Source organism: Lissotriton helveticus, chromosome 7, assembly GCF_964261635.1.
Source record: "Lissotriton helveticus chromosome 7, aLisHel1.1, whole genome shotgun sequence".
NCBI classification, from domain to species: Eukaryota; Metazoa; Chordata; class Amphibia; order Caudata; family Salamandridae; genus Lissotriton; species Lissotriton helveticus.
This window is the reverse complement of record NC_136068.1, coordinates 1614888599-1614915881: the sequence shown is the minus strand read 5'-3', so window position 1 is coordinate 1614915881 and position 27283 is coordinate 1614888599. Positions and strand designations below refer to the sequence as shown.

At 42.7% G+C, this 27283-nt stretch overlaps 1 protein-coding gene and 1 long non-coding RNA gene across 2 annotated transcripts in view; one reads left to right on the top strand and one right to left on the bottom strand.

The window, feature by feature from the left end:
- The window catches only part of LOC144770605 (uncharacterized), a 186605-nt gene that overhangs the window by 3267 nt on the left and 156055 nt on the right, over window positions 1-27283 (bottom strand). The gene's annotated exons all lie outside the window — the stretch shown is intronic.
- The window catches only part of PRR12 (proline rich 12), a 602934-nt gene that overhangs the window by 456898 nt on the left and 118753 nt on the right, over window positions 1-27283 (top strand). The window contains exons 10-11 of the mRNA XM_078655282.1: window positions 2910-3035; window positions 3594-3691. Coding sequence (XP_078511408.1) covers window positions 2910-3035; window positions 3594-3691 — 224 coding nt within the window. The remainder of the gene's footprint in view (window positions 1-2909; window positions 3036-3593; window positions 3692-27283) is intronic.

Below are 27283 nucleotides of genomic sequence, written 5' to 3'. Positions count from 1 at the left end.
GAGCCTTCCCCCGACCTTTGGAGGGGAGGGAGGAAGGAGGGCACTTACTTGAGGTGTTGGTATTAGGTGCTCCACGGGAGGGGAAGCCTCTGCCTCGGGAACCACGAGCTCCTCGTTGGGGGTAGAACTGCTTGTTCGAGGGGTAGTATCCTCTTCCTGCACCACCTCTTCCTCTGCCGGAGTTATAGGGCCGGAAGTTGGCACGGCCGAAAGAACGGCCCCTTCTTCCGGCCTGATCAAAAACATTAGATGGAAATACTTTTTTCAGGTTGCTCTGAGCCCTGTCAAGCGCCGTAAAGGTCGCGACATATCTGCCAATTGACTTAATCATATCTTGCCCAAAGAGTAGGCCTTGAGGTTCGGAAGAAGGTTCTTTGTCGGCCAAGTCCCCGAGTTTGGGGTTAATTCTGTTTAAGACAGTTTTCCTCCTTTCCATGTTGAGGCTCGAATTGGCGTTCCCTAGGAGAACGATGGCTCTCTGGCTCCAACCCCTGATGAGCGCAGTGTCGAGGGGAGTATCTGAAATATAGGACTCCTCCGCAAGGTCAAGGATTTTGGTGAGAGGGCCTAGGATGTCTAGTAGACGGTCCTGGCAGGATTTAAATGCTCTTTCGAGCCCCTTTCTAGGGTCCTTACCCAGTTTAAAGAGAAATTTAATGAGGTCTGGGTCAAGGTTGGGGGTCTGGCAGACCTTATCCCCAATCCATGGTCTCGGGCATTCAGCGCGCATAATGTTCCTTGTATCAATTTCCAAGGAGTTTCTCAACCATTTGGTTATAAACTTGCCGACATGTTCCTGGGGGGACCACTTAGAGCTATTGGGGCGTGAGATGTTGACCGGAGAAAACATTTCTCCCCCTAGGGGGTCAAGGATGGTATCCTTGGAGGAGGAAGGGGGATCTAAATCTGGAAAGGAGTTGGGGTCCGAGTCGGAGAGGTAATCATTAGGATCGAAAATGAACTCGTCGTAGGGTTCCTCGAAGGTCTCCTCCAGGTCAGAGTAGGTATCGGAAGGAGCACTAGCACCGTGACCAGTCGTGCCGCTTAGGACACCTTCCAGAGTTGTACCGCCAGGGGTACCCAACCTAGTTGTGCCGCGAGGGGCACCAATGCCTCTTGGAGCGCTAAGGCTTCCCGAATCCAGAGAGGTGCTTGGACCTCCAAAGTTCCCCGCACGACTATCTATAGTGTGCTTGGTTTTTCTAGGTGCTTTGGGCCTTGCAGGGTCATTAGGGTGTTGCCCAAGGTCGCTGAGGGTCCTCTTACGAGACAATACCTCGCTAAAGGTATCGAGCATGCATGCTCTCATTTCCTTTTTCAGAAAATTTTTGAAAGCGTCACTATTGTGAGAGGGAGAGGAAGCAGTAGCATCCTCGCTCTCCATATCTGACATTTTGTTTGTTTGATAATGGAAAACAGAAGGCTTAACCTGCCTCTTATCTTTGCTCTTTTTTTTTTTTTTTTATCTGAATGAATGCCACGTTTTTTTGTTTTTTTTTGTAAGGTTATGCCTGCGCTGGTTATGCCTGGGTGTATTTGGGCAGGGTTGTGGTAAGATATTGCCGAAGCAGCAGTTTGTCGGTAGCTCACGAAAGCCTCGCAGCAACTGACGTGCTCGAGGCAGTGCTGGGGGAAGAGGAATGACCCTTAGGAGGCAGGGGGCGTTGCGCCGCCGCTGCCGAGGGTCATTCCTCTAACGCGGGACACGCGAGGCGGCGCAAGGCACCGGGATGGCGTCGGAAGACAGCGCGAGGGGAAACGGGCAGCGAGGGGAAACGGGCAATGGAAGGTAATCCATTTCAGGATTCAAGGCATACCCAAGGGCCGATTCTGTCCACAGGAGCAGACGGGAGCCGAGTTTTAGCGGTCGGCGTGCAAGGCGGGTGTGATCGAGTGTACTGGGGGGTACAGGGAAGACACACGGTGCGGGGAAGACAACCAAAAATTGTAAGTCTTGAGGGGTCACAGCAAAGGGAACACAAACGCAGCAAATGAGAACACACGAGTCCCTATGGGGGTCAGCACGAGCATATATATGTAAGCAAAACATAAGCAGTACCATACATATGTATAGGCAAGGTTCAATAAGCAGCAATAAAGATCTATCAACATCAATAACAATATCAAGTGTTAACATTAAAAAAGGCAAGGAGTAGTAAAGGCAACTTATCTATACTATTTTTTTATACAGGGATAGAAACCTCCCATGTAGTATGTATTTAATGAAAGTAGTTCGGGTTCAGGGAGTTTACTGCCGACCCCACCCACATGCCCTGCCCACACCCTGTAAAAAAAAAAAAAGAACATTACTAAATACAATTTCAAATATGGATACAAAAACAGGCATTTGAGGTGAGTAGATTTAAAGTGTAGGTGGTGTTGTAGATGCCCTCCATATGAAAAAGCAGCTGCCACCAAAAGACTATCTGGGTTCCTTGCCTGCAAAAGGGGGGGGTGTATATATATTATACATACTTTTATTTATACTATTGTGACACAACAAACAAAGATATGTAGGGTTAACACAAATTGCTTAATAAATTATCAAAATGTTAAAAAATAAAACGATGAAGAAAAAATAATTGGATATTAAAAAATAAATAAATGATGATCTAAATAATTGTAATCCAAAATTATGAAGGTCTAACTAGCAACAAAGAAACAAACTATGCATTCTTTTTGTACTGGTAGGTCCTGTAGTGACCATTTAGACCGACTTCTTATTTTTTTAAAGGTAGCATAGGTTACAGTACTGGGTCACAGAGCGTAATTTACCATGTTCATAGTTTTAATGGCGTTACATGGTTTTGGACAAGTGTGTCAATCTATTGTGAGATTTCTACATGGCTTTTCATGGAGGTGCTTTGGGTTTTATTTTTACTCTTGTCATATGGTCTCTTTCTTTGCAGAACGAATTCCTGTGGGCCGGGTGCTGAACACACGTGCCATGAAGGAGATGTACAGAAGCTACGTTGAAATGCTGGTCAGCACTGCATTGGACCCTGACATGATACAGGCTTTGGAGGACACAAGTGGTGCGTTTAAAGGCATTACTAGCTCACCATAAACAGGAATTGGAACTGCTGCTAAGGCCTTCTCTGCTGCTCGGGTCCCCTACCTAGTCCATTAGTATGTCTAACTCCCATCCGTCTGCCAACTGATTTCCCTATTTATTGCCAGAGCTAAAACACACTCTACCACTATAACTAGATTCTAGTCCACTACAGGAGGAATGGGAACCCCCTCTGCAGCAAAACCACAACCTTTATCGGGTTTGAAGCCACCCCCACTTCCATAGATAGACCTCCACTGCTGTCAGAGCTTGGATTTCCCCACCTCCTTGGCTTAAGCCACTTCAGCTCCTAAAGATAAAACTGCCTACATTCCCTCAGGCTTGACTTGAACCAGCTGCACTGCTAGGGCCGCCTGCAATTGTTTTTAACCTTACATTGCTCACAGCATACAGGAGCTCTCTACTCATGCTCCCCTTACGTTGCAATCCCAAGGAAGCAGTAACTCATTTCACAAGAGCATGTGTAACATTAGAGCGTTTGCAACATAAGAATGATTGTGGCCTTGTTTGTCTTGAGCAGACGAGCTGTACCTGCCTCCCATGAGAAAAATCGATGCCATCCTAAATGAACATAAGAAGAAGGTTCTGAAGAAGATGTCTCTCACTTCTTCCATTCAGGTACAAAGAGAAGTTGTTTCATGTAGTACGTTTATAACCACAAATTCTGTTCCTTGCCGTGCGTTCAACCCTTCTGTATGATTGTACACAGAATTCTGCTCCGGGTGCTGCAAGTAAAATGGATTTAACAAGTAATAATTACGGAGAAATAACATTCCAATTTGCAAGAAATCCAGGTGTACATGAGCATGTTGACCACTATATTGGTAATGGAAATCCAGTTGACAAAGAGTGTGCATAATTTAGCATATTCTACTCTCGCCCTGTATATGTATGACTGTATTGGTTAGCCCTTTTTTCACCATTCAATTTTTTAATGGTAAAAAACAAGAAGAACATTCGCAGCATAGCTTTGACATTTCTGGGAACACCTCAAACAGCCCTTTTGAGCACAGGGATGTTAGCCCAACGCCCAGGACATATTGTTTGGGGTCAAGGGCAACCAGTTTTCAGGAGTATTTTGTCCTTGGGACAAGTAGACCCAACCCCCTGCAGCATTCGGTTTCAGGCCTAGCCACAGCACGGACACCACCATTCTCCACATCGTGGATGATGCCCTCCAAACCCTTGACCAAGGCAAAACCTGTCTCCTAATCCTCTAGATCTATCCTCGGCCTTCGACACAGTTAACCATGAAAACCTACTCAAACGCCTCAAACTCAGGATGGGAATGGATGGCTCTGTTCCTGAATGGTTTAGGTCCTTCCTCCACAACTGATCACAGAGATTCCTTATTAACGGTAACCTGTCTGCTACCCTGTCCCCCGCCCTGTTCAACCTTTACCCCGAACTGCTTGCCGAAGTACTACACACCGCGAATATCTCATACCACATGTCGGCTGACGACGCCCAGATCTACATCAAGATCTCCTCTCTCGAGGAGATTCTTTCCCTGAATGAAGCCTTGAAATTGACTGTCCCAATGGCTCTCCTCCAATCAACTCAAACTCAATGCAAAGAAGACTGAATTTCTTCTAATTTCCCCACCCAAAATCAACCCTGAGACTCACGTATGGATTAAGGCCATGACAGCCTTAAACTGCCCTCCGACCATCGTGGACTTGGCCAAATCCCTTGGAATAACGCTGGACTGCAACTTGAATATGCGGAACCACATCAAATCGATGGTCAAACCGATGGTCAAATCAGCCAGATTCCACCTGAGCTGTCTAAGGAAACTGAAACCCTTACTTGATACTCTCGGGTTTACCCAAGATCTCCCTGGCACCTTAAAAAACTTGCCTTAACCCGGCAGCCAGGCTGCTAACTGGGTCAAGGAATTTCGACCACATTTCACTACATCTGAACTGGCTTCCTCTACAGGCCAAAATCCAACTTAAAATGGCATGTATCATGCACAAGGCATATTCAAACTCCCCTGCATATCGGAGGAACCAGAAACTTGCGGTCCACCAGAGACCTCTTGCTCCAACCTGCACGTTTTCGGAAAAATAAAACGTACAGTCGGGCCTTGTCTGGGGCTGCACCAATGATATGGAACTCACTCCCGCCCGCCATCAGAAGAATCCCTTCTCTGGCTTGCTTCAAAAAGGATGCCAAAACCTTCCTAATGGGCAAATTCCTGGCCTAAATTTTGCCTTCTATTTCAGCCAGAGACCTTGCTCTATTTCCTTTCTAATGCATCCCCTGGAGCACCCAGACACGATCCACCCGGCACCTCCGGGCATCCCTCCATGGAGCTTGGGACCTTCGTTTCTCGTAAAATGTAAAGGTAAATGTACTTATTTTTCATTTTTATCCCTATGTATCCAGCCCCCCCTCCAAGTCTTTTATATACTACTGCTGATTCCTGTAAAGCGCTCTGATTCCCTAATGGGTCAAGTTCAAGCTCTATAAAACTCAATAAATAAATACCTGAAGAGGAGAACTTCTTAGTGGAAAAGTTCTCCCACACGCAGCAGACAACCCTGCCAGTGCTTGAGGCCAAGCTTAAACCAACGCCGGAGGTCTTTAAGGAACCAGTGAAGGTCAGAATTGTCATCCTAAGGGTTGACCAACAGTATATGCCATCATGCCCTACTTACATCAGAGACCATCTCCCACTGGACTTCTTGGTGGTAGATGCTGCTTTCAAACGAGCCAACACATGGGGCACCGGGGACACACAGACCTGTGATAAAGACAGTACAACAACTGATGCAGCAAGAGAACGGCCTGCTGCACGTCCGGTTGACATCCTTAATCCATCACTGAAGATACTGGGTTGCCTCATATGACTCATGGATGCTGTTCGTGAGGCACTCCCAGTATTGAACCCATTGAAAGCTGAGCTGCCACAGAAGAGCCTGCAAGTGCCAAACAGGCATGAGGTGCCAGAAGGATACACAAGGCAAGGAGACCAAGAAGTCTCTGAACCATCCGGTCCAGAGCCCAAGACAGGGCCGGAAACATCGAAATCATAAACGGAATGTCCTGGATTCGCTGGGGGGGGGGGGCACAATAAAGAGACTCTTGTGCGCCAGTCGTTGGTGGAATTTCTGCTTGTTGATTGGTAACTCCAGAGACACATGTGGCGATGGCTGTTTGAAAATGCTCAATGACAGACTATGACAATTCTGCCTTTAACAGCCAGTTGACAAGATATTGGAAGACCTATGCTCACGACCTCCAAAGACGGGCAGTGACCACCGCCATCACCTTTATGAAGACGCAGGGGGGGGCCAAGTCAACCTGAAGGGCAAAACGGCAAACTTGAAAGTGTTCATTCCCTTCGACAAATTTGAGGACATCTGTGGGACTGCAGGAGGGGCACACACAAACATCTTCCAAATCCCTCCATCCAGGCCCTGGTTTTAGAGCAAAGAGGACAGGGGCCAAGGTTACCCATTTGAATTTTGCCATGAGAAGGAAACCGTTCAGAATCTGTAGATTCAAAATCGGCCTTCGCCCACCATTCATTTTCGCCATTAATGACTGAACCTCTCTAGCACGAATGGAGGCATGTTCTGCTGAAGTGCAGGCGAAATAGGAAGAACTGGAGGGTGGGATGACAAAAGGGGAAGATGTAACCTTGACAGACAACTTTCCGGACCTATTGGTCCCACTCGCTTTCCCCACATCCAACTGAGTTGATTATGCTATAATGTAAATAATGTGTTCAATCAATCACTCAATCAGAGTCTTATAAAACGTGACTACTCACCTGTGAGGGTCTCAAGGAGCTGGTGGGGACTGGGGGTGTCTGCTGTTCAGTCGAAGATCCAGGTCTTGAGGTCTGTCCTGAATTGCAGCAGTGATGGTGTTTGCATGAGGTGCAGAGGCAGGGACTTCCAGGTCTTCGCAGAGAAGTAGGAGAAGGATATTCCTCCAACCGTGGTCTTGCGGACCCGTGGGACGGTTGCCAGGACCAGTTGAGCGGAGCAGAGACGTCTGGTGGAAGTGTCGAAGGAGAGGCAGTGGTTGAGGTACGCAGGTGCGGCATTGTGGAGGCCTTTGTAGATGTGTCTGAGAAGCTTCAAGGTGATTCTCTTGCTGACCGTTAGCTAGGAAGGTCTCTTAGGTGACCAGTGATGTGGTTGCAGTGTGGGATGTTCAGGATGAGTCAGGCGAAGGCGTTCTGGACAGTTTGCAGTTTTTTATAGAGTTTCCGGGTGGTGCAGGCGAAGAATGCCTTGCTGTAGTCGGTTTTCTGCTGCTGACAAGTGCATGAGTGACAGTTTTCCTGGACTCAGTGGGGATCCACTTGAGATCTTACAAAGGAGGCGGAGAGTGTGAAAGCAGGGGGACGACACTGTTGATTAGACGGTTCATTGAGAGCGAGGAGTCAAGGATGATACTGAGGTTTTGTGCTTCGTACGTGGGAGTGGATTGGATTCTGAGATCTGCGGGCCACTGGTAGTCGTCCCAGGTGGAGGGGGAGGAATCCAGGATGAGGATTTCAGTCTTGTCCAAGTTAAGCTTGAGGCAGCTATCCTTCATCCAGATGGCGACAGCCTTCATCCTGTTGTGCAAGTTGCTCTTGGCGGCTGTCTGTTCTTCTCTAAGGGATAGAATCAGCTGGGTGTTCTCGGTGTGGGAGACCGTTTAGTCCATGGCTTTTAATGATGGTCGCAAGTGGGCCATGTAGATGTTGAAGAGGGTGGGTCTCAGGGGGGGGGATCCCTGAGGCACTCTGCAGCTTATCTCTTTGGGTTCGGGTTTGAGAGGTGGTAGTCTAACTCTGCATTCGGCCAGTGAGGAAGGAGCAGATCCATTCTAGGGGTTTGACGCGGATGCTGGCGTTGTGTAGTCTTGTGCAGGCGGTGTGTTTGGAGACGGTCTCGAAAGCAGTGAGAGATCCAGAAGGATGAGGACTGCAGTTTCACCTTGGTCGAGGAGGGTGCGGATGTAGTCTGTAGCAGCGAAGAGTGTGGTATCAGTGCTGTGGTTGCTTCTGAATCCCGATTCAGAGAGGTCCAGGATTTGTTGTTTCGTCTAACTCAGAGAATTGGGCATTGTGAGAAATTGGATCTATATATACTGGACCAAGATAAGGTACAGTGTGTATAGAGTCCACAAACCCCAGAGGTATAACAGAGGGTAAAGCCAGGCGTGACCTTACTCTCTAAAGTGGTAGCTTGGTCGAGCAGTAAGGCAGTACCAGAGGTCAGTGTAAAGCATTTGTTGTACACACTCAACACTCAGTCAGCAAAAGGTTTCCCACACTCAAAGACTGAACTCCAGGCCAATTGTTTTTATATCAAAGATGTAGTTGTTTTATTTTTAGAACCAACAGGTATCAAAATATACTGTTCTCAATAGAGTGATGAGTAATTTGCAGAAGGGCAATAAACTTTGTAAACACAATAGGTACAGGGGTTGCAGTAGGCAACACAATTCTAAACCCACTTTAGCATTGAGCTCAATGGGTTTTCCTATATAAATACAGTTGATTACTTTGTAGATTACTTTGGTAGTTCCAGGACTGGATCCTAGGTTCAGTCCTGGGGTCTAAGCTGAACACAGTTTAGTAAAAACGTTTTAGTTATTGCAGTGATTTTTAAGGAATATAAAGCTATTTTAAAAGTCCACACTTGGAAACTTTTCAATGAAAATCTGGCAATGTTATCCAATGGGAGAAAATTCAAGTTGCAGTTAAAGTACGATCTTGTTACTTCTGTAATCCAGTACTGGGCTCCTAGGTCCAGCACTGGGGTCTCAACTTAAAACAGGTAAGTAATTACGTTTCAGTATTTAGTATGATTTTTAAAGAATATTTCAAGTTTTCAAAAGTAGACACTTCGAAGAAATTTCACAGAAAAGCACACAATGGATTCCTATGGAGAAAATTCAAGTTACTAGTAAATCCGGCTAGGGTTACTTTTGCAGTTCAGTACTGGGCTACAAGATGCAGTACTGGCTTCTCTCCTGATCACAGGTGAGTACTTCGAAATTCGGAATACGATTGATTTTATGGGAATATTTTACGTTTCCAAAACTTCATACTTAGAAGATTTTTCAAGTCAAACCAGTCAATGTTATCCAATGGCAGGTAAGTGAGTTACCGGTTTCCAGGTGAATACTCGACTGGTAAAGTTAGGGTCTCGGGCATAGACTCAGGGGTCCCCCAGGGTCAGGTAGGTACAGTTGGTTCACCCTCAGCGGCGCAGGGGCGGGCGGGTGCAGAGTTAGTTAGGCCCAATTGTATCCAATGAGGGGCAGGGGGCCTCCGGTTGGTGGCTGCTGGCTAGCAGGCCACGCAGCTGTGGGAGCTGGGCTTCTGGTCACTTGCTCGGGGCAAATGAGGAAGTAGGATAGGGCAAAGGTTGCACGGCCAGGGGCACTCGGGCAGCTGGGTGCAGGGTGCTTTTGAGCTGTCGGGCGCTCAATGTTATTCAATGGAAAAGGTAAAAAATGATCAAAGGCTGCAGGCTCTGGGACGGAGACTCTTCAGGGGCGACCACCACTTCGAGAGGTAAGTTGGGATCTTGGAGCACAGGTAGGTACCCCAAAGGAAGGCACAGGGAGCTGCAGGGCGCCCGGGTGCAGGGGTGTCTTTGGGTGTCGGGAAAGCTTACCCTCAGCTGGTCGCGGTTGAAGGGTCCCCTGTTTCTGAGTCTGCAGGCGTCGTCTGGTTCGTCGAGGAGGGTCTTTGGGCACTGGACTTCGGGTCCCAGTCGCCGGGGCATGTCCTCGTGGTCTTGGATCACTCTGGCACGGGCCGGGCTCGGCGGGTGCAGAGTGGGTTTGTCTTGAGCTTCCTGGCTGGCACCAGGGGTGTTGCTGTTGAAGCAGACCCTCTGCTTATGGGAGTCCCAGTATTTCAGAGGGTCAAGGCAGGCAGGTCCTCCGGGTGTCCCATGGTTGCTGTCCGCAGGAGTCGCCGGGATTAAGCAGGGGCAGGTTCCAGGGTCGACAGGCCGGTAGGGCTGGGGCCAAGTCAGTTGGTGTCGTCCTGTTGTTAGCAGCTGCACATTACAGGTAAAGGGGTGTCCCGTTACTAGTTTGTGGACCTGGGTAGAGTACAATATAGAAGAACAATGGTCCCCAAACCAAAGTTTTTACAGTATAAGAATTAATCACAAAATCATTATTTTTGCGCAACAACCAAATTTGCGCTGCACAAAGGTGCAGAATACTTTGAAAACAATCTTTTCTTAAAAGGATGTGCAGAGATATAAACTTCTTATATAACACATTTTTATTTATACCTTTCAATCTGATTTCTACCTTCTTCTAGGGAATTATTCCCTCACTCACTTACTTTCGAGCACTACTTTTCTTTGCACGTTCCCCCTTTGGAGCAACCTCCGAATGTATAGCGATTGTAATTCATTTGTGTAAATAAAAATTTGGTTGTTGCGCAAACAAAAATAATGATTTTGTGATTCTGATACTGTAAAAACTTTGGTTTGGGGACCATTGTTCTTCTATATTGTTAGCAGCTGCACGGCAGGTCTTTTTCTTCTTGATCTTCTTTCTTCTTTTTCTTATCGGGATCTGAGGAAGGAAGGTTCAGGGTGCCCCTAAATACTAAGTTTAGGGGTGTTACAGGTGGGGCAAGGGCAGGGACCATGTGAACCGCCTTAAACTCTACAATGACATGCTGATGGTGACTGATGAGGAACAGGAAGCAGAGAGTGAACCTCGCCCTGATCTCCTCTCTTCCAGCCCAAACGATGGGTCAGTGAATGGAGTGGTCTTTTCAGACACCCTCTCTACCCAACAGCAGACTGACTGCAAGCAAGTCTTGCAACAGTTTGCTAGTCTCTTTTCCTTGACCTTTGGTCTGACCAGCTGTTGTACCCATGATGTGGACACTGGTGACAGTAACCCTGTCAAAAAAAATCTATCGTCAATCAGACCAAGTCAAGGAAAGCATCAAAGCTGAAGTCAGCAAGATGCTGGAGCTAGGGGTAATTGAATCCTCCGAGAGCCCCAGGATTAGCCCAGTGGTCCTGGTCCCCAAGCCTCATCAACAAGGTGGAAAGAGAGGTGAGGTTCTGTGTGGACTATAGAGGGCTCAACTGTGTCACCAAGACAGATGCTCACCCCATTCCAAGAGCAGATGAGTTGATAGACAAGTTAGGGACAGCCAAATTCCTCAGTACCTTTGACTTAACTGCAGGGTACTGGCAGATTGGCATGGCCCCAGGAGCCAAAGCGAAAACAGCATTCTCCACCCCTGATGGGCACTATCAGTTTACTGTGATGCCTTTTGGGTTAACGAATGCTCCTGCCACCTTCCAGAGGTTGGTGCACCAAGTCCTGACTGGATTGGAGTCCTTTAGTGGAGCTTATCTTGATGATATTGCTGTCTTTAGATCCACCTGGCAGGATCACCTGATCCACCTTGGGAAGGTTCTACAAGCCCTGCAATCTGCAGGACTGACAATCAAGGCATCCAAATGCTAGATAGGGCAGGGCAGGTAACTGGACATAATATCGACTACATAATATCGAATGGACAAAATATCGACGGAAAAATATCGACATTAACAAAATATCGACTATAGGAATATCGTTGAAAAAAATATCGACTGCAAAAATGACCCAAAAATATCGAATACAAAAATATCGACTTAAAAATATCGACTAGACAAAATATCGAAATATAGTGAAAGTAAAAAATATCGAGAAAATGTTAGAAAATATTGATTTTATAAAATAATATATATATAATATATAAATAAATAGTACCAAATGTTTAGGAGCGGGTTGTGGGTTTATAGGGGAATAGGGTGGGAAGTAATTTAATAATAATTAATTAGTTAATATATGTGTGGTAATTGTTTTAATTAGATTGTAATTGGTAATTAATTAATATTAATTAGTTAATTGTTTAATTGATTAATTAGCATATAATTTAATTGATTAATTGATTAATTGATTATTAATAATTAATATTTTAAAAAAAATGTGTATATGATTTTCATTGATACATTGGTTATTAATTAATAATAATTAGTGATTTATTGTATTAATGTTTAGGAGCGGGTTGTGGGTTTATAGGGGAATAGGGTGGGAAGTAATTTAATAATAATTAATTAGTTAATATATGTGTGGTAATTGTTTTAATTAGATTGTAATTGGTAATTAATTAATATTAATTAGTTAATTGTTTAATTGATTAATTAGCATATAATGTAATTGATTAATTGATTAATTGATTATTATTCATTAATATTTTAAAAAATATTTTGTATATGATTTTCATTGATACATTGGTTATTAATTAATAATAATTAGTGATTTATTGTATTAAGAATTAGTATATTATTTACATTTATTAATTGCTAACACATTAATTATAATTAGTTAATGATGTCATTAATATATTGCATATCATTTAAATACATTAATTGGTAATTAATTTATAATAATGACTTAATTACATTAATTGTATACATTTAAATGTAATGTGTTAATTAATGTTGATGTTAATTAATTAATTGGAATTAAACAATATTAATTAATCTAAATTATTATTATAGGTAATGTGATAATATATTTTATATTAGTTTTTTGAAAAATATTTGTTTTTTTTATATATTTATGTTTAATGTTGTGTTCATTATTATTTATAGTGTTCTGGCTTAGTTTCATATTTTTTGTTATAGGTTAATTGTTTAGGGTTCAGGGTAATTTTGGTAGTCGTGAGTGAAGGTGTATTTAGTGGGATTTGGGAAATTTTTAAGTTTGTGGGTAAATGGGTATTTTTGAGGTTGAGGGTCAGTTTTCTGTTCTTGTGTAAAGGGCTATTTGTAGAGTTCAGGGTCAGTTTTCAGTTTGTGGGAAAAGGAGTATTTGTAGGGTTCAGGGTCAGTTTTCAGTTTGTGGGTGAAGGGCTATTTGTAGGGTTCAGGGTCAGTTTTCAGTTTGTGGGTAAAGGGGTATTTGTAGTGTTCAGGGTTAGTTTTCAGTTTGTGGGTAAAGGGGTATTTGTAGGGTTCTGGGTCAGTTTTCAGTTTGTTGGGAAAGGAGTATTTGTAGGGTTCAGGGTCAGTTTTCAGTTTGTGGGTGTAGGGGTATTTGTAGGGTTCAGGGTCAGTTTTCAGTTTGTTGGGAAAGGAGTATTTGTAGGGTTCAGGGTCAGTTTTCAGTTTGTGGTTGTAGGGGTATTTGTAGGGTTCAGGGTCAGTTTTCAGTTTGTGGGTAAAGGGGTATTTGTAGAGTTCAGGGTCAGTTTTCAGTTTGTGGTTGTAGGGGTATTTGTAGGGTTCTGGGTCAGTTTTCAGTTTGTGGGTAAAGGGGTATTTGTAGAGTTCAGGGTCAGTTTTCAGTTTGTTGGGAAAGGAGTATTTGTAGGGTTCAGGGTCAGTTTTCAGTTTGTTGGGAAAGGAGTATTTGTAGGGTTCAGGGTCAGTTTTTAGGTTGTGGGTAAAGGGGTATTTGTAGGGTTCAGGGTCAGTTTTCAGTTTGTGGGTAAAGGGGTATTTGTAGAGTTCAGGGTCAGTTTTCAGTTTGTTGGGAAAGGAGTATTTGTAGGGTTCAGGGTCAGTTTTCAGTTTGTTGGGAAAGGAGTATTTGTAGGGTTCAGGGTCAGTTTTTAGTTTGTGGGTAAAGGGGTATTTGTAGGGTTCAGGGTCAGTTTTCAGTTTGTGGGTAAAGGAGTATTTGTAGGGTTCTGGGTCAGTTTTTAGTTTGTGGGTAAAGGGGTATTTGTAGGGTTCAGGGTCAGTTTTCAGTTTGTGGGTAAAGGGGTATTTGTAGGGTTCAGGGTCAGTTTTCAGTTTGTTGATAAAGGGGTATTTGTAGTGTTCTGGGTCAGTTTTGGCCTTTAGGGTCAAGGGGTCTTTTTAGTGTTTTGGGACAGTTTTGGGTATTTTAGAGTGCTGATGTATAGTTTAACTTAACAGTGATACATTAAATTTATCACACGAAAATAGATATTATTATAACTTTACATTAGTACACTTTATTTAGATAAAAACTATTTATGTATTGGCATGTTTCCAGACAGTAGCTAGAGTGGAGTTGGAATTCTAATTATTAATTGGTTGGTGTCCAGCACCATCAGTAATATTACCAACACTGGAGTTGGATTAATAAAAATACATTGGTTAGTCTCCACCACATTTTATGGTATTACCTTGAGTGTAGTAGGAATAGTAAAATAATTTTTGCTAGTGTCCTGCAGCTTCTATGATTTTAGATTGACTGGAGTAGTAACAATACATATAAAATTGGTCAGTGTGCAGCACATTTGTATACATTTGTTCATTACTTTATTTTAATAATAAAAAATTATGCAACATAGATGTTTTCAAATTAGTTTATTAAACAATTTTTAATTTTTTTATTGTGTACTACAATAAAATCAATAACAAATATAACATCACATTTGTTTTTACTTTTATTATTCACACAATAACATCTTTACATTTATATACATGTGGTCAATGTAAACAATAATTTGGATTACTAGATTCTTTCAGTAAATTTTACATATTCCCATCAGTCATTTACAATTTAAAGTATTTATATAGAAATACATTAAACAATGATTTGTTATATATTTCTTACATTAATATTTAATAATGTTAATATTAAATATTAATATAATAAAATATATAATACATATTTCTTTGTAACAAGTAACATGACTATTATTACATTTCTTAGGATAAATTGAAATACCAAAATAAATTTTCTTGGTGTATATTTCACACAATGTTGTTTTTACATAAAACATATAAATCGCTTTGGTTGTAAAGTTTATAATTGTATAGGGAAACAATATGTTTAATTATAATATCTGGTATTTATCAAATATTAGTAAAGCAATTATATAATTTTGTTATAATTAGAAATAATTATATAATCTTTTTTTAATAATTAATAAAAATAATAATTATTTTAATAATTATTATTATTATTAATTAATAAACATAAACATTCATTGATTATTAACAAAAATATATATATTCACAGATAAAATAGAGACTTTTTTCAGGGCATTCTTTATATACTAAATGGTTCTACTTGTTATATTAATAACAATAAATAAGTTATATTATTTATCATTATTAATTATTCCCATAAACATTTATAATGTTTTATAAAAATTATACACAAAATTATTCTTATAAATATACAGAATAACTAAATATTTACATCTTTTATTCAAAGTTTTACATAATTATTTTATATTATTAATATATAATACATATTATATATTAATTAATATTAAATATATTATTTTTTGTTAATAAAGGAAAATTGTCATGAGTATAGTGTATTAATTTGTTACATTATACATGTGTATGTATTATATATTTTTTATTTCACATTGTTTATTCTATTATCCTTTTACACAAATGGGTTAAGGGGACTACTTTTTTACCGCGTAAGGTTATTGCGCTCCATTCAGGACTGGAGAAGCTCGCGGTTGGGAGTTGCTTCGCTTGGAGAGAGGTAAGGTTATTTTGTAATACTAATTATAAGTAAGTGGTCATGTTTGAGGGTGTAATCAAACTCTGTAGTGTTTTTTGGTGTATGTATTATTAGTTTAAGTAGCGTTTGGGTGAAAAGTCTGCGTTATAGATGTGTCGTGCTTTTTTTCCTTCAAGTCTAATTTTAATTGTTCGGAAATGTCTTCTTACATGGTTAATGTTAATTGTTAGTATATTTACAAATGTGAAGGGGGTATTTGTGGGTGGCTTTCGTTATGTATGTTATTTTACAGGTTTCGGTTCCTCGCATGAAAACTACATGGAAGGAAGCGTGTTTTTTAACGGAGAAACAAATGTTTAAGTTATTATGCTTATATTTTGACTTTTATCTCCTATTTTTCGTGTTTGCCTGGAGCGGTTTTTTCACTTTTTAAACCTTTTTCGGGTTTTTTGGAGGGTTTCGAATCGGATTGATACTTTGATATGCGTGACCGTTTTTTTAAAATTGTGTGTATATAACTTTAAATCCTAACGTGTACACACTACTGTTTTCGGGATTTCCTGGAGCGTTTTTTTACGTTTTACAATTTATTTTCGGGTTTTTGAGGGTTTCCCATATTGGAATAGTAAGATATTGGATTGGATTGTATGGATTGATTTTTCCTTGATTGCGTCTCTTAATTCCAAAAATTTTTTGTATTTATTTTACAATTTTGATTGGGTGGGAAATGTCGATTTCTAATGTTATGTGTATGTTATAAAAAATTATAAACATTGCATATTTGTTACGATTTTTTTTACATATTTTTTAAAAGTTTGTCAAACAAATATGTTTTATTTATAATTCATTATATATGTTTATGACATGTGATTTTTATTAGTATTGTAAGAAGACATTCGTATATTTACTTGACATTTTTATAGAAGACTTTTTGCTATTATTGCCAGGTATTCTAAACCTCTAGTTGTAGGGTATAATGTGACTTGTATTTGAAGTAGTCGGAACATTTGTTGGGTTTGTTTAGTGAGTTTGGGCCCTATTTGTGACACTGATTGTTCCATTCTTAGTTCCTGATAGCTTTGTTCTTTTTTCAAAGCTTCAAGAAGGTTGTGGAATGTGGGTTTGCCTCTGTTTGTAGTTGCTTGGAAAGCATTATGCCACCCTTCAACACTGTTGTTGGTTTTCGCCTCTTGGTTTAAAGTACTGAGATAGACATTCCACCAAGGGATTTGGAATTTGGGCTGGCGTTGATGTCCTGATCTGTGCAACCTTCCCACCCAAGTGTCTTCAAAATAGTCTAGCAATGGTGTTAGCTTATCCTCATTCCTCTTATAATATGCGCTGTCAATTAATAAATTGTAATGTTCAGCAACATCTGTAACAGGGACGTAGGCCAGGGCTATTAACTTTTTAACTTGATAGGCAAAGGTGCTATCTGTAGAGTATAGTACACTTAAAGTAGATTTTTGGAGATGCCTCCATATACTCTGATTAAAATGATAATAGCAACCCTGGATTGCTGTGTGGGGAAATGTTCTCAAAATGCTATTTATCATAGCTAATTCGAAATCAATAATTATTTTTTCGGGAAAATAATTATTGATTTCCGTTTTGAGAACATTTAAAATTTCGGTGTAGGTTGTTTGCTGTTTGTTGGGTAGCAAACAGTAAATGAAAGGTATGTTAGAATGATGGTATAAACCGTGGATGGAATACAGTTGGTAAAAAGGTTTTGGGCAGGGTTTAAATGTTCCATCCATCATCCATTGGGGACACTGTTGGATTTTTCGTAAATTACTTGCAGTTGCAAACATAATTATTCTGTTTGTACTGCTTTCATTATCAAAAAGAATAAATTTATCTTTATTGTGTGTGATGGCCATTTCGGGTGAAATAATAATTTCTTCAAAACAAGTTGGGTTGGGTTGGGTTGTGCTAGTGAGTCGTTTGGTGCGTGCAATTGTGCGTTTCAGGGAATCAATAGAGGGTAGTTGCCCTGAAGCATGGTTAGGGATTTTTACCAGTTCTTCTTTAAGTATTTGGGTGGTGGGTTTGTCACTTTGTGTGCTAGCACTTTTAATACTTTCTAAGGCATCTCTAATTTCAATTTCGGTGACATTTGGGGGATGATTATGTTCTCTAGTAAATAGCACATTAGTTTCCTTGGTAGTGGCCCTCCCATAACATTTGTTGGAGTAATATTGTGTACACTTCCAAAAAACCTTTCTACCACTTTGTCTCTCCTGATTATACACATAACCCATGTAGCATAATAGCAATTTATTTTTCTGAGACATGACAAATTCTGCACCTTCAGTCATTTTGATTTACTTGTTCTAGGAAAGAGTAGAAAGAAACAAAATCAGTACACATTTTTTTACTTATGTGGTGCTAACATCATTAGTGATGCATTTATACTTACAGTTAATCAAAGTAGTAGTCACAGAAGCAGAAATGTCTTTTGAATGATGTTCTTGTATGTATGTCTTTATTTGCTGTTGGTATGAAAATATAGAAAAACAACGTTAATGTTTATATATAACAAATGTATTTCCTACTCAAAAGCAGTTGTCATTTTTGTCTACTAGTGCATTTGATGTAAACATTACATATACTTACTTGTTTAAATAGTAGAATAGTAGTAATTGCTGGAGTTCATCAATTTAGTACAGGTATGATCTGTAGAGTAGATAGAAGAAATAAAAGCAAAATATTATAATTTTAATACTGAACCGTTTGGAAATGTAACAGATTTAAACGTATACTAACTTCTAAATATGTCGTTTTCTTTGTTGTAGGTAGAATAGCTGTATGATGTATTCAGAATATCTGTAGAGGAAATATAAAATAGATAAGATGTTGTTAAGAACATAGACTGTGTTATTTTAGGCAGTTTTAGAGAAATGATAAATATACTTACATTTTTTACAAGGCGATTCTTCTATATTGGTATATTTTGTGTAGGATGTTTTCATATGATATGTAGAATAGATGTATGATGTTTTCTGAATATCTGTAGAGGCAATTTAAAATAAATAACATGGTGTTAAGAATATAGTTAGCGTTTTTTGTGCCAACATTTTAGCAAATAACAATTATACTTACTTTTTTCTGAAGGGTATTTTTGTGTTTTGCTATAGTTGATCTTGGATTTTTCAAATGATCTATAGGGAAGATGTAAAAAGCAAGATATGTTGTTTAAAAATGTGCATTAATGAAATTGGCCGTTTTATAACAAACACATCTATACTTACATGTGTAATTAGGTTAGTTTTATCGTTTTTGCTGTAGAAATAGCACCATTTCTGTATATCTGTAAATATAATGTCAATGAAAAATAAATACTCTTGTAAATTAGTGTTTAAACAAAGCAGTTGGTGTGTAACAGAGAATTATTATATACTTACTATCTGATTTTGCACATGAAGAAATATGGCCATGTAATAGGAATTGTGTTGGAGTAGTTTCTATCAGAAAAGTAGGAAGACATGAAAATAAAATAAGTCTAAGAGTTAGGAGATGTAAGGAAAATAGTGCACTTCTAATGTAGTTTTCTACTAAAATGCTGTGTTACTTACTTGATTAATTAGCTAGTAAGCTGGATCTTTAAAGATGTTTATTCTGCAACAAAATCTTCAAAGTGTTGGCATCTACTTTCCAGATAGGTAGCAGCAACAAATGGTAGAATGCATGTAGCCCTTTTATAGTATATGTGTTATGTGTGCTTTGATTTGATTGGTTGTAGGATGTAAGGAAGCATAGTATAGGCTAGTTTGAATTTTTTTAAGTTAATTGGAGTGTTTGTTGATGTGAGAATGGTGGTATGTGGTTGTTCCCGCATTAAAGCAGGTTCGTGTTTAAATGAAATATATTTATATGTGAAAATAAGTAATGAAAATGTTAGTTAAATGCAAAGAATAATAGAAAATGATAAAATGCATGTAATAGAATGTATAGTAAATGTGGATTAATAGTAATTTTATGTAAGAAACAGGTATTATATGTGAAAAGTTTTTTTTACAGAGAAATGACTTTTATTGATGATAAAGATGGTATTTTAGAAAGAAAAGTGTGCAAACATGAACTCGATATTATTTTTTTAACGATATTGTGGTAGTCTATATTTTTGTAGTCGATATTTTTGTAGTGTTAGGGCTAATTTCATGTCCAACGATATAATTGTAGTCGATATTTTTTTAAGCGATATTTATGTTTTCGATATAGTTAGTACTCGATATTTTTTAGTCGATATTTTTGTAGTTTGTGTAATAAGTATAGTAAGTCGATATTTTTGTTCTCGATAATTTGTCAACGATATTTTGGTAAGTCGATAATGTGTCCGTCGATAATATTTCAGTGATCCGGCAGGGCACTATGGTGTCCTTGGGCCACCTGGGTGGTGGAGGCCAAGTCCAACCCTTACAGCCCAAAATCCAGAGTATCATGGACTGGGCAGCTCCAACAACCCAGACCCAAGTCAGGGCATTCATTGGCTGGACTGCATACTACAGGAAGTTTGTGAAGGGATATGGGTCCATTGTGACTCCCCTCACAGAACTCACCTCCAAGAAAATGTCTAAGAAAGTAAACTGGACTGTTAGCTGCCAAAAGGCTTTTGAGACCCTGAAAGAAGCGATGTGCTCAGCACCCATTCTAAAAGCACCAGACTACTCCAAGCAGTTCATAGTGCAGACTGATGCCTCAGAGCTGGGGATAGGAGCGGTCCTCTCCCAGATCAATGAGGAAGGCCAAGACCAACCTGTTGCTTTTATAAGCCAAAGGCTACTCCCCAGAGAGCAGCGTTGGAGTGCCATTGAGAGGGAGGCCTTTGCTGTGGTTTGGCCCCTGAAGAAGTAGAGGCCCTACTTGTTTGGAACTCACTTCCTGGTTCAAACTGACCACAGACCTCTCAGATGGCTAATGCAGATGAAGGGGGAAAATCCAAAACTACTGAGATGGTCCATCTCCCTACAGGGAATGGATTTTGAAGTGGAACACCGACCAGGGACTGCCCATGCCAATGCAGATGGACTTTCCAGGTTCTTCCACTTAGACAATGAAGACTCCCTAGGGCAAGGCTAGACTCATCACCTTTCGTTTGGGGGGGAGAGGAGGGGGTTGTGTGAGAAAGTGCCATCTTTCTTGCCTTGGTATGCCACCACTTTTTTTCTGAACTGCTGATGTGCTTTGACTGAGTGTGCCCTGGGTTCCTGCCAACCAGGTACCCAGGGCCTGTGTTCCTTCCCTAAAACTGTGTTGAAACTAAAACCCAATTGGCATCTCTGGCCACCTGTCAGCCCCTAGTAAATGGTACCCATGGCATGGTGACCAGACAAGACCCCTGAAGGCTGCAGCACTTATTGTGCCACCCTCAGGGGCCCTGTGCCCTGACACCCACACATTGCCTTTGCAGGTTGAGTGTCTAAGTGCAGAACTAACCAAAGAGTCGACATAGCGCACATCCCTGTGTGCCATGCCCACAAGACCCACTGCCCTGGCATACATCAGTCACCCCTCTAGCTGGGCGCCCTATGCCAGTGGTGTGGGCACAGGTACATGAGCCCTGTGCCCCTACAGTGCCCAGGGCCATTCCTGGGCACTGTAAGTGCAGTGATGCCATTAAGAGTATATGGTGCTGGGAGATTGTCATTACGAACTCCACAGCACCATAATGGCTACACTGCAGACTGACAAGTTTGGTACCAAGCTTCTCAGCACATTAATCCCACACTGATGCCAGTGAGAGAGGAGTTGGCCTAACAGCTAGGGGCGCTCGACCTCGGACCTGGGGATCTGGGTTAGAGTCTCGGTAACGACGCCAAAAACCTCCTTTGATTCTGGGCAAATCACTTAATCTCCCTGTGCCTAAAATGAATGTGTGTCCGTCCTCATGTAACGTAACTGGTGCTATGTAAAGCGCTCTGATACCTGATTCGGTTCGGGTCTAGTTCGCGCTATATAAAACTCTGCGCAAAATGTAAAATGCACCACAGAGGGCATCTTAGAGATGCCCCCTGAAAGCTGACCTACAATCCACGTCTGGACTGAGTGGCTGCTGAGACTGCCACACAACAGACATGTTGCTGGACCCCTGGGTGGAGAGCCCCATGCTCTCCTGGGCCTGCAACAATACACATCCTGGGCGAGGTGCTAGTTCTCCTCCCCCAAGATGGGCAGGGGGAAGCTTCAAAGGCATGCCGCCTTTGTGAGCTTCTCCAGGCCACTTGCTGTACTCAGCAACTGGTCCCCACCAGTTTTAAACCCCACTCTGGCGGGAAGACTGTCGGGAAACCTTAAGTCAGGAAGGGGGTGTGCCAGCCTGTGCCAACCCCACCCCTCAGGTGGTAGAGGCGAGGGGAAGGCCGACCCCAGGCTCCGGCCATCTTGAAGATGGGGAGCCCTACCCAATCACAGCTAGGCTCCTGCCCACCTCCGACAGGAGAGGAGCAGGCTAGGGGGTGAACCCACCCCCCCAGGACAGGGACCCATTGGTCCCTGCCCTTGCCCCACCTGTAACACCCCTAAACTTAGTATTTAGGGGCACCCTGAACCTTCCTTCCTCAGATCCCGATAAGAAAAAGAAGAAAGAAGATCAAGAAGAAAAAGACCTGCCGTGCAGCTGCTAACAATATAGAAGAACAATGGTCCCCAAACCAAAGTTTTTACAGTATCAGAATCACAAAATCATTATTTTTGCGCAACAACCAAATTTTTATTTACACAAATGAATTACAATCGCTATACATTCGGAGGTTGCTCCAAAGGGGGAACGTGCAAAGAAAAGTAGTGCTCGAAAGTAAGTGAGTGAGGGAATAATTCCCTAGAAGAAGGTAGAAATCAGATTAAAAGGTATAAATAAAAATGTGTTATATAAGAAGTTTATATCTCTGCACATCCTTTTAAGAAAAGATTGTTTTCAAAGTATTCTGCACCTTTGTGCAGCGCGAATTTGGTTGTTGCGCAAAAATAATGATTTTGTGATTAATTCTGATACTGTAAAAACTTTGGTTTGGGGACCATTGTTCTTCTATATTGTACTCTACCCAGGTCCACAAACTCGTAACGGGACACCCCTTTACCTTTAATGTGCAGCTGCTAACAACAGGACGACACCAACTGACTTGGCCCCAGCCCTACCGGCCTGTCGACCCTGGAACCTGCCCCTGCTTAATCCCGGCGACTCCTGCGGACAGCAACCATGGGACACCCGGAGGACCTGCCTGCCTTGACCCTCTGAAATACTGGGACTCCCATAAGCAGAGGCTCTGCTTCAACAGCAACACCCCTGGTGCCAGCCAGGAAGCTCAAGACAAACCCACTCTGCACCCGCCGAGCCCGGCCCGTGCCCGAGTGATCCAAGACCACGAGGACATCCCCCGGCGACTGGGACCCGAAGTCCAGTGCCCAAAGACCCTCCTCGACGAACCAGACGACGCCTGCAGACTCAGAAACAGGGGACCCTTCAACCGCGACCAGCTGAGGGTAAGCTTTCCCGACACCCAAAGACACCCCTGCACCCGGGCGCCCTGCAGCTCCCTGTGCCTTCCTTTGGGGTACCTACCTGTGCTCCAAGATCCCAACTTACCTCTCGAAGTGGTGGTCGCCCCTGAAGAGTCTCCGTCCCAGAGCCTGCAGCCTTTGATCATTTTTTACCTTTCCCATTGAATAACATTGAGCGCCCGACAGCTCAAAAGCACCCTGCACCCAGCTGCCCGAGTGCCCCTGGCCGTGCAACCTTTGCCCTATCCTACTTCCCCATTTGCCCCGAGCAAGTGACCAGAAGCCCAGCTCCCACAGCTGCGTGGCCTGCTAGCCAGCAGCCACCAACCAGAGGCCCCCTGACCCTCATTGGATACAATTGGGTCTAACTAACTCTGCGCCCGCCCCTGCGCCGCTGAGGGTGAACCAACTGTACCTACCTGACCCTGGGGGACCCCTGAGTCTATGCCCGAGACCCTAACTTCACCAGTCGAGTATTCACCTGGAAACCGGTAACTCACTTACCTGCCATTGGATAACATTGACTGGTTTGACTTGAAAAATCTTCTAAGTATGAAGTTTTGGAAACGTAAAATATTCCCATAAAATCAATCGTATTCCGAATTTCGAAGTACTCACCTGTGATCAGGAGAGAAGCCAGTACTGCATCTTGTAGCCCAGTACTGAACTGCAAAAGTAACCCTAGCCGGGTTTACTAGTAACTTGAATTTTCTCCATAGGAATCCATTGTGTGCTTTTCTGTGAAATTTCTTCGAAGTGTCTACTTTTGAAAACTTGAAATATTCTTTAAAAATCATACCAAATACTGAAACGTAATTACTTACCTGTTTTAAGTTGAGACCCCAGTGCTGGACCTAGGAGCCCAGTACTGGATTACAGAAGTAACAAGATCGTACTTTAACTGCAACTTGAATTTTCTCCCATTGGATAACATTGCCAGATTTTCATTGAAAAGTTTCCAAGTGTGGACTTTTAAAATAGCTTTATATTCCTTAAAAATCACTGCAATAACTAAAACGTTTTTACCAAACTGTGTTCAGCTTAGACCCCAGGACTGAACCTAGGATCCAGTCCTGGAACTACTAAAGTAATCTACAAAGTAATCAACTGTATTTATATAGGAAAACCCACTGAGCTCAATGCTAAAGTGTGTTTAGAATTGTGTTGCCTACTGCAACCCCTGTACCTATTGTGTTTACAAAGTTTATTGCCCTTCTGCAAAGTACTTGATACCTGTTGGTTCTAAAAATAAAACAACTATATCTTTGATATAAAAACAATTGGCCTGGAGTTCAGTCTTTGAGTGTGGGAAACCTTTTGCTGACTGAGTGTTGAGTGTGTACAACAAATGCTTTACACTGACCCCTGGTACTGCCTTACTGCTCGACCAAGCTACCACTTTAGAGAGTAAGGTCACGCCTGGCTTTACCCTCTGTTATACCTCTGGGGTTTGTGGACTCTATACACACTGTACCTTATCTTAGTCCAGTATATATAGTGCCAATTTCTCACAATGCCCAATTCTCTGAGTTAGACGAAACAACAAATCCTGGACCTCTCTGAATCGGGATTCATAAGCAACCACAGCACTGATACCACACTCTTCGCTGCTACAGACTACATCCGCACCCTCCTCGACCAAGGTGAAACTGCAGTCCTCATCCTTCTGGATCTCTCACTGCTTTCGAGACCGTCTCCAAACACACCGCCTGCACAAGACTACACAACGCCAGCATCCGCGTCAAAGCCCTAGAATGGATCTGCTCCTTCCTCACTGGCCGAATGCAGAGTTAGACTACCACCTCTCAAACCCGAACCCAAAGAGATAAGCTGCAGAGTGCCTCAGGGATCCCCCCCCTGAGACCCACCCTCTTCAACATCTACATGGCCCACTTGCGACCATCATTAAAAGCCATGGACTAAACGTTGTCTCCTACACCGAGAACACCCAGCTGATTCTATCCCTTAGAGACGAACAGACAGCCGCCAAGAGCAACTTACACAACAGGATGAAGGCTGTCGCCATCTGGATGAAGGATAGCTGCCTCAAGCTTAACTTGGACAAGACTGAAATCCTCATCCTGGATTCCTCCCCCTCCACCTGGGACGACTACCAGTGGCCCGCAGATCTCAGAATCCAATCCACTCCCACGTACGAAGCACAAAACCTCAGTATCATCCTTGACTCCTCGCTCTCAATGAACCGTCTAATCAACAGTGTCGTCCCCCTGCTTTCACACTCTCCGCCTCCTTTGTAAGATCTCAAGTGGATCCCCACTGAGTACAGGAAAACTGTCACTCATGCACTTGGCAGCAGCAGACCTGACTACAGCAAGGCATTCTTCGCCTGCACCACCCGGAAACTCTATAAAAAAAACTGCAAACTGTCCAGAACGCCTTCGCCTGACTCATCCTGAACATCCCACACTGCAACCACATCACTGGTCACCTAAGAGACCTTCACTAGCTAACGGTCAGCAAGAGAATCACCTTCAAGCTTCTCAGACACACCTACAAAGGCCTCCACAATGCCGCACCTGCGTACCTCAACCACTGCCTCTCCTTCGACACTTCCACCAGACGTCTCTGCTCCGCTCAACTGGTCCTGGCAACCGTCCCACGGGTCCGCAAGACCACGGTTGGAGGAATATCCTTCTCCTACTTCTCTGCGAAGACCTGGAAGTCCCTGCCTCTGCACCTCATGCAAACACCATCACTGCTGCAATTTAGGACAGACCTCAAGACCTGGATCTTCGACTGAACAGCAGACACCCCCAGTCCCCACCAGCTCCTTAAGACCCTCACAGGTGAGTAGTCACGCTCCATGGGCTCAGTTCCCTCTAGGGTTTCCAAGTCCTCTCCCTGAGGAGAGGGGTCCTGAGAGGCTGGCTGTGTAGAAGCTGGTTCCCCAGTCTTCTTGCTTTTTCTCTTGGTTGGTTGGGCCATACTTTCAGGCTCCAAACCTACTTGTTCACCCTTCTTTTTGCTCTGTGCTCTGGTTTGCACACCCACCAATCTAGGGATACCCAGCATGGCTGCATGGGTTATTTGCTCAACCTCAGCCCACGCTGAGGTTTCCAGGTCATTTCCAAGCAGACAGCCAGCTGGCAATTGTGGAGAGACCACTACCAGTTTCAGGCCAGTAACCTCCCCCCAACCTAATGTCAGTGTGTATAGTGACCACAAACCCCAGAGGTATAACAGAGGTTAAAGCCAGGTGTGACCTTACTCTCTAAAGTGGTAGCTTGGTCGAGCAGTAAGGCAGTACCAGAGGACAGTGTAAAGCATTTGTTGTACACACTCAGTCAGCAAAACGTTTCACACACTCAAGAACTGAACTCCAAGCCAATTGTTTTTATATCAGAGATTTAGTTGTTTTATTTTTAGAACCAACTGGAATCAAAATATACTGTTCTCAATATGAGAGGTCTCAGATGAGTACTTTGCAGAAAGGCAATCAACTTTGTAAACACAATAGGTACAGGGATTGCAGTAGGCAGCACAATTCTAAACACACTGTTCGAGGCATATGAGCTGCAGATTGCCCACTGCAGATTGCACACTGTGCATAGATCGCCACCTAGTGTTGGGCCCGGATGTTTGCAGTTTGTTGTCCTCAAAAGTTCTTTGGAAGTCACGAGATTGGTGACTCCTCCTTAGGACCTCATTGCGCATGGGCATCGGCTCCATCCCCAGATTGTTTTTTTCCGCCATCGGGCTCGGATGTGTTTCCTGCGCTCCGGTTTGGAACCGAATTTCCTTCGGCGTGCAATCCTCACCCAGTTCGACGGTATTGTTTCGATCGCGATCCACGACGCGATTCTCTACCAACTTCGAAGTCTTCGATTCCGGTCATCGACGAAGGCCTTCGGGCCTACCTTGGCCTCACTTTCTGGCTCATGGAAAGGACGCCATTCAAGAAGTGTCCTCAATGTGGGTCGAAGTTTCCCCACACCGACCCACGTGAGGTGTGCAACCTCTGCCTTTCACCGGAGCACCAGGCCAAAGACTGGTCGTCGTGTGCCTCATTCCGCCCCAAGAAGACCATTCGGGACCGACGAGCTCGAAGAACTATGGCTCGCTCGTCAGCTTCGCTTCCCGACGACATCTTCGAAGAGGGCGTCGAAGTGCCAGAACACCAGCATGCCGAGGAGAGTATCGGATCCTCAGATGCCGAAGACTCCGACGTCGAGGAAGTCACTCCAGCTCAATGGGTTGTAAGCAAGACCGTAAGACCGTCGACCCCAACCCTTCCTC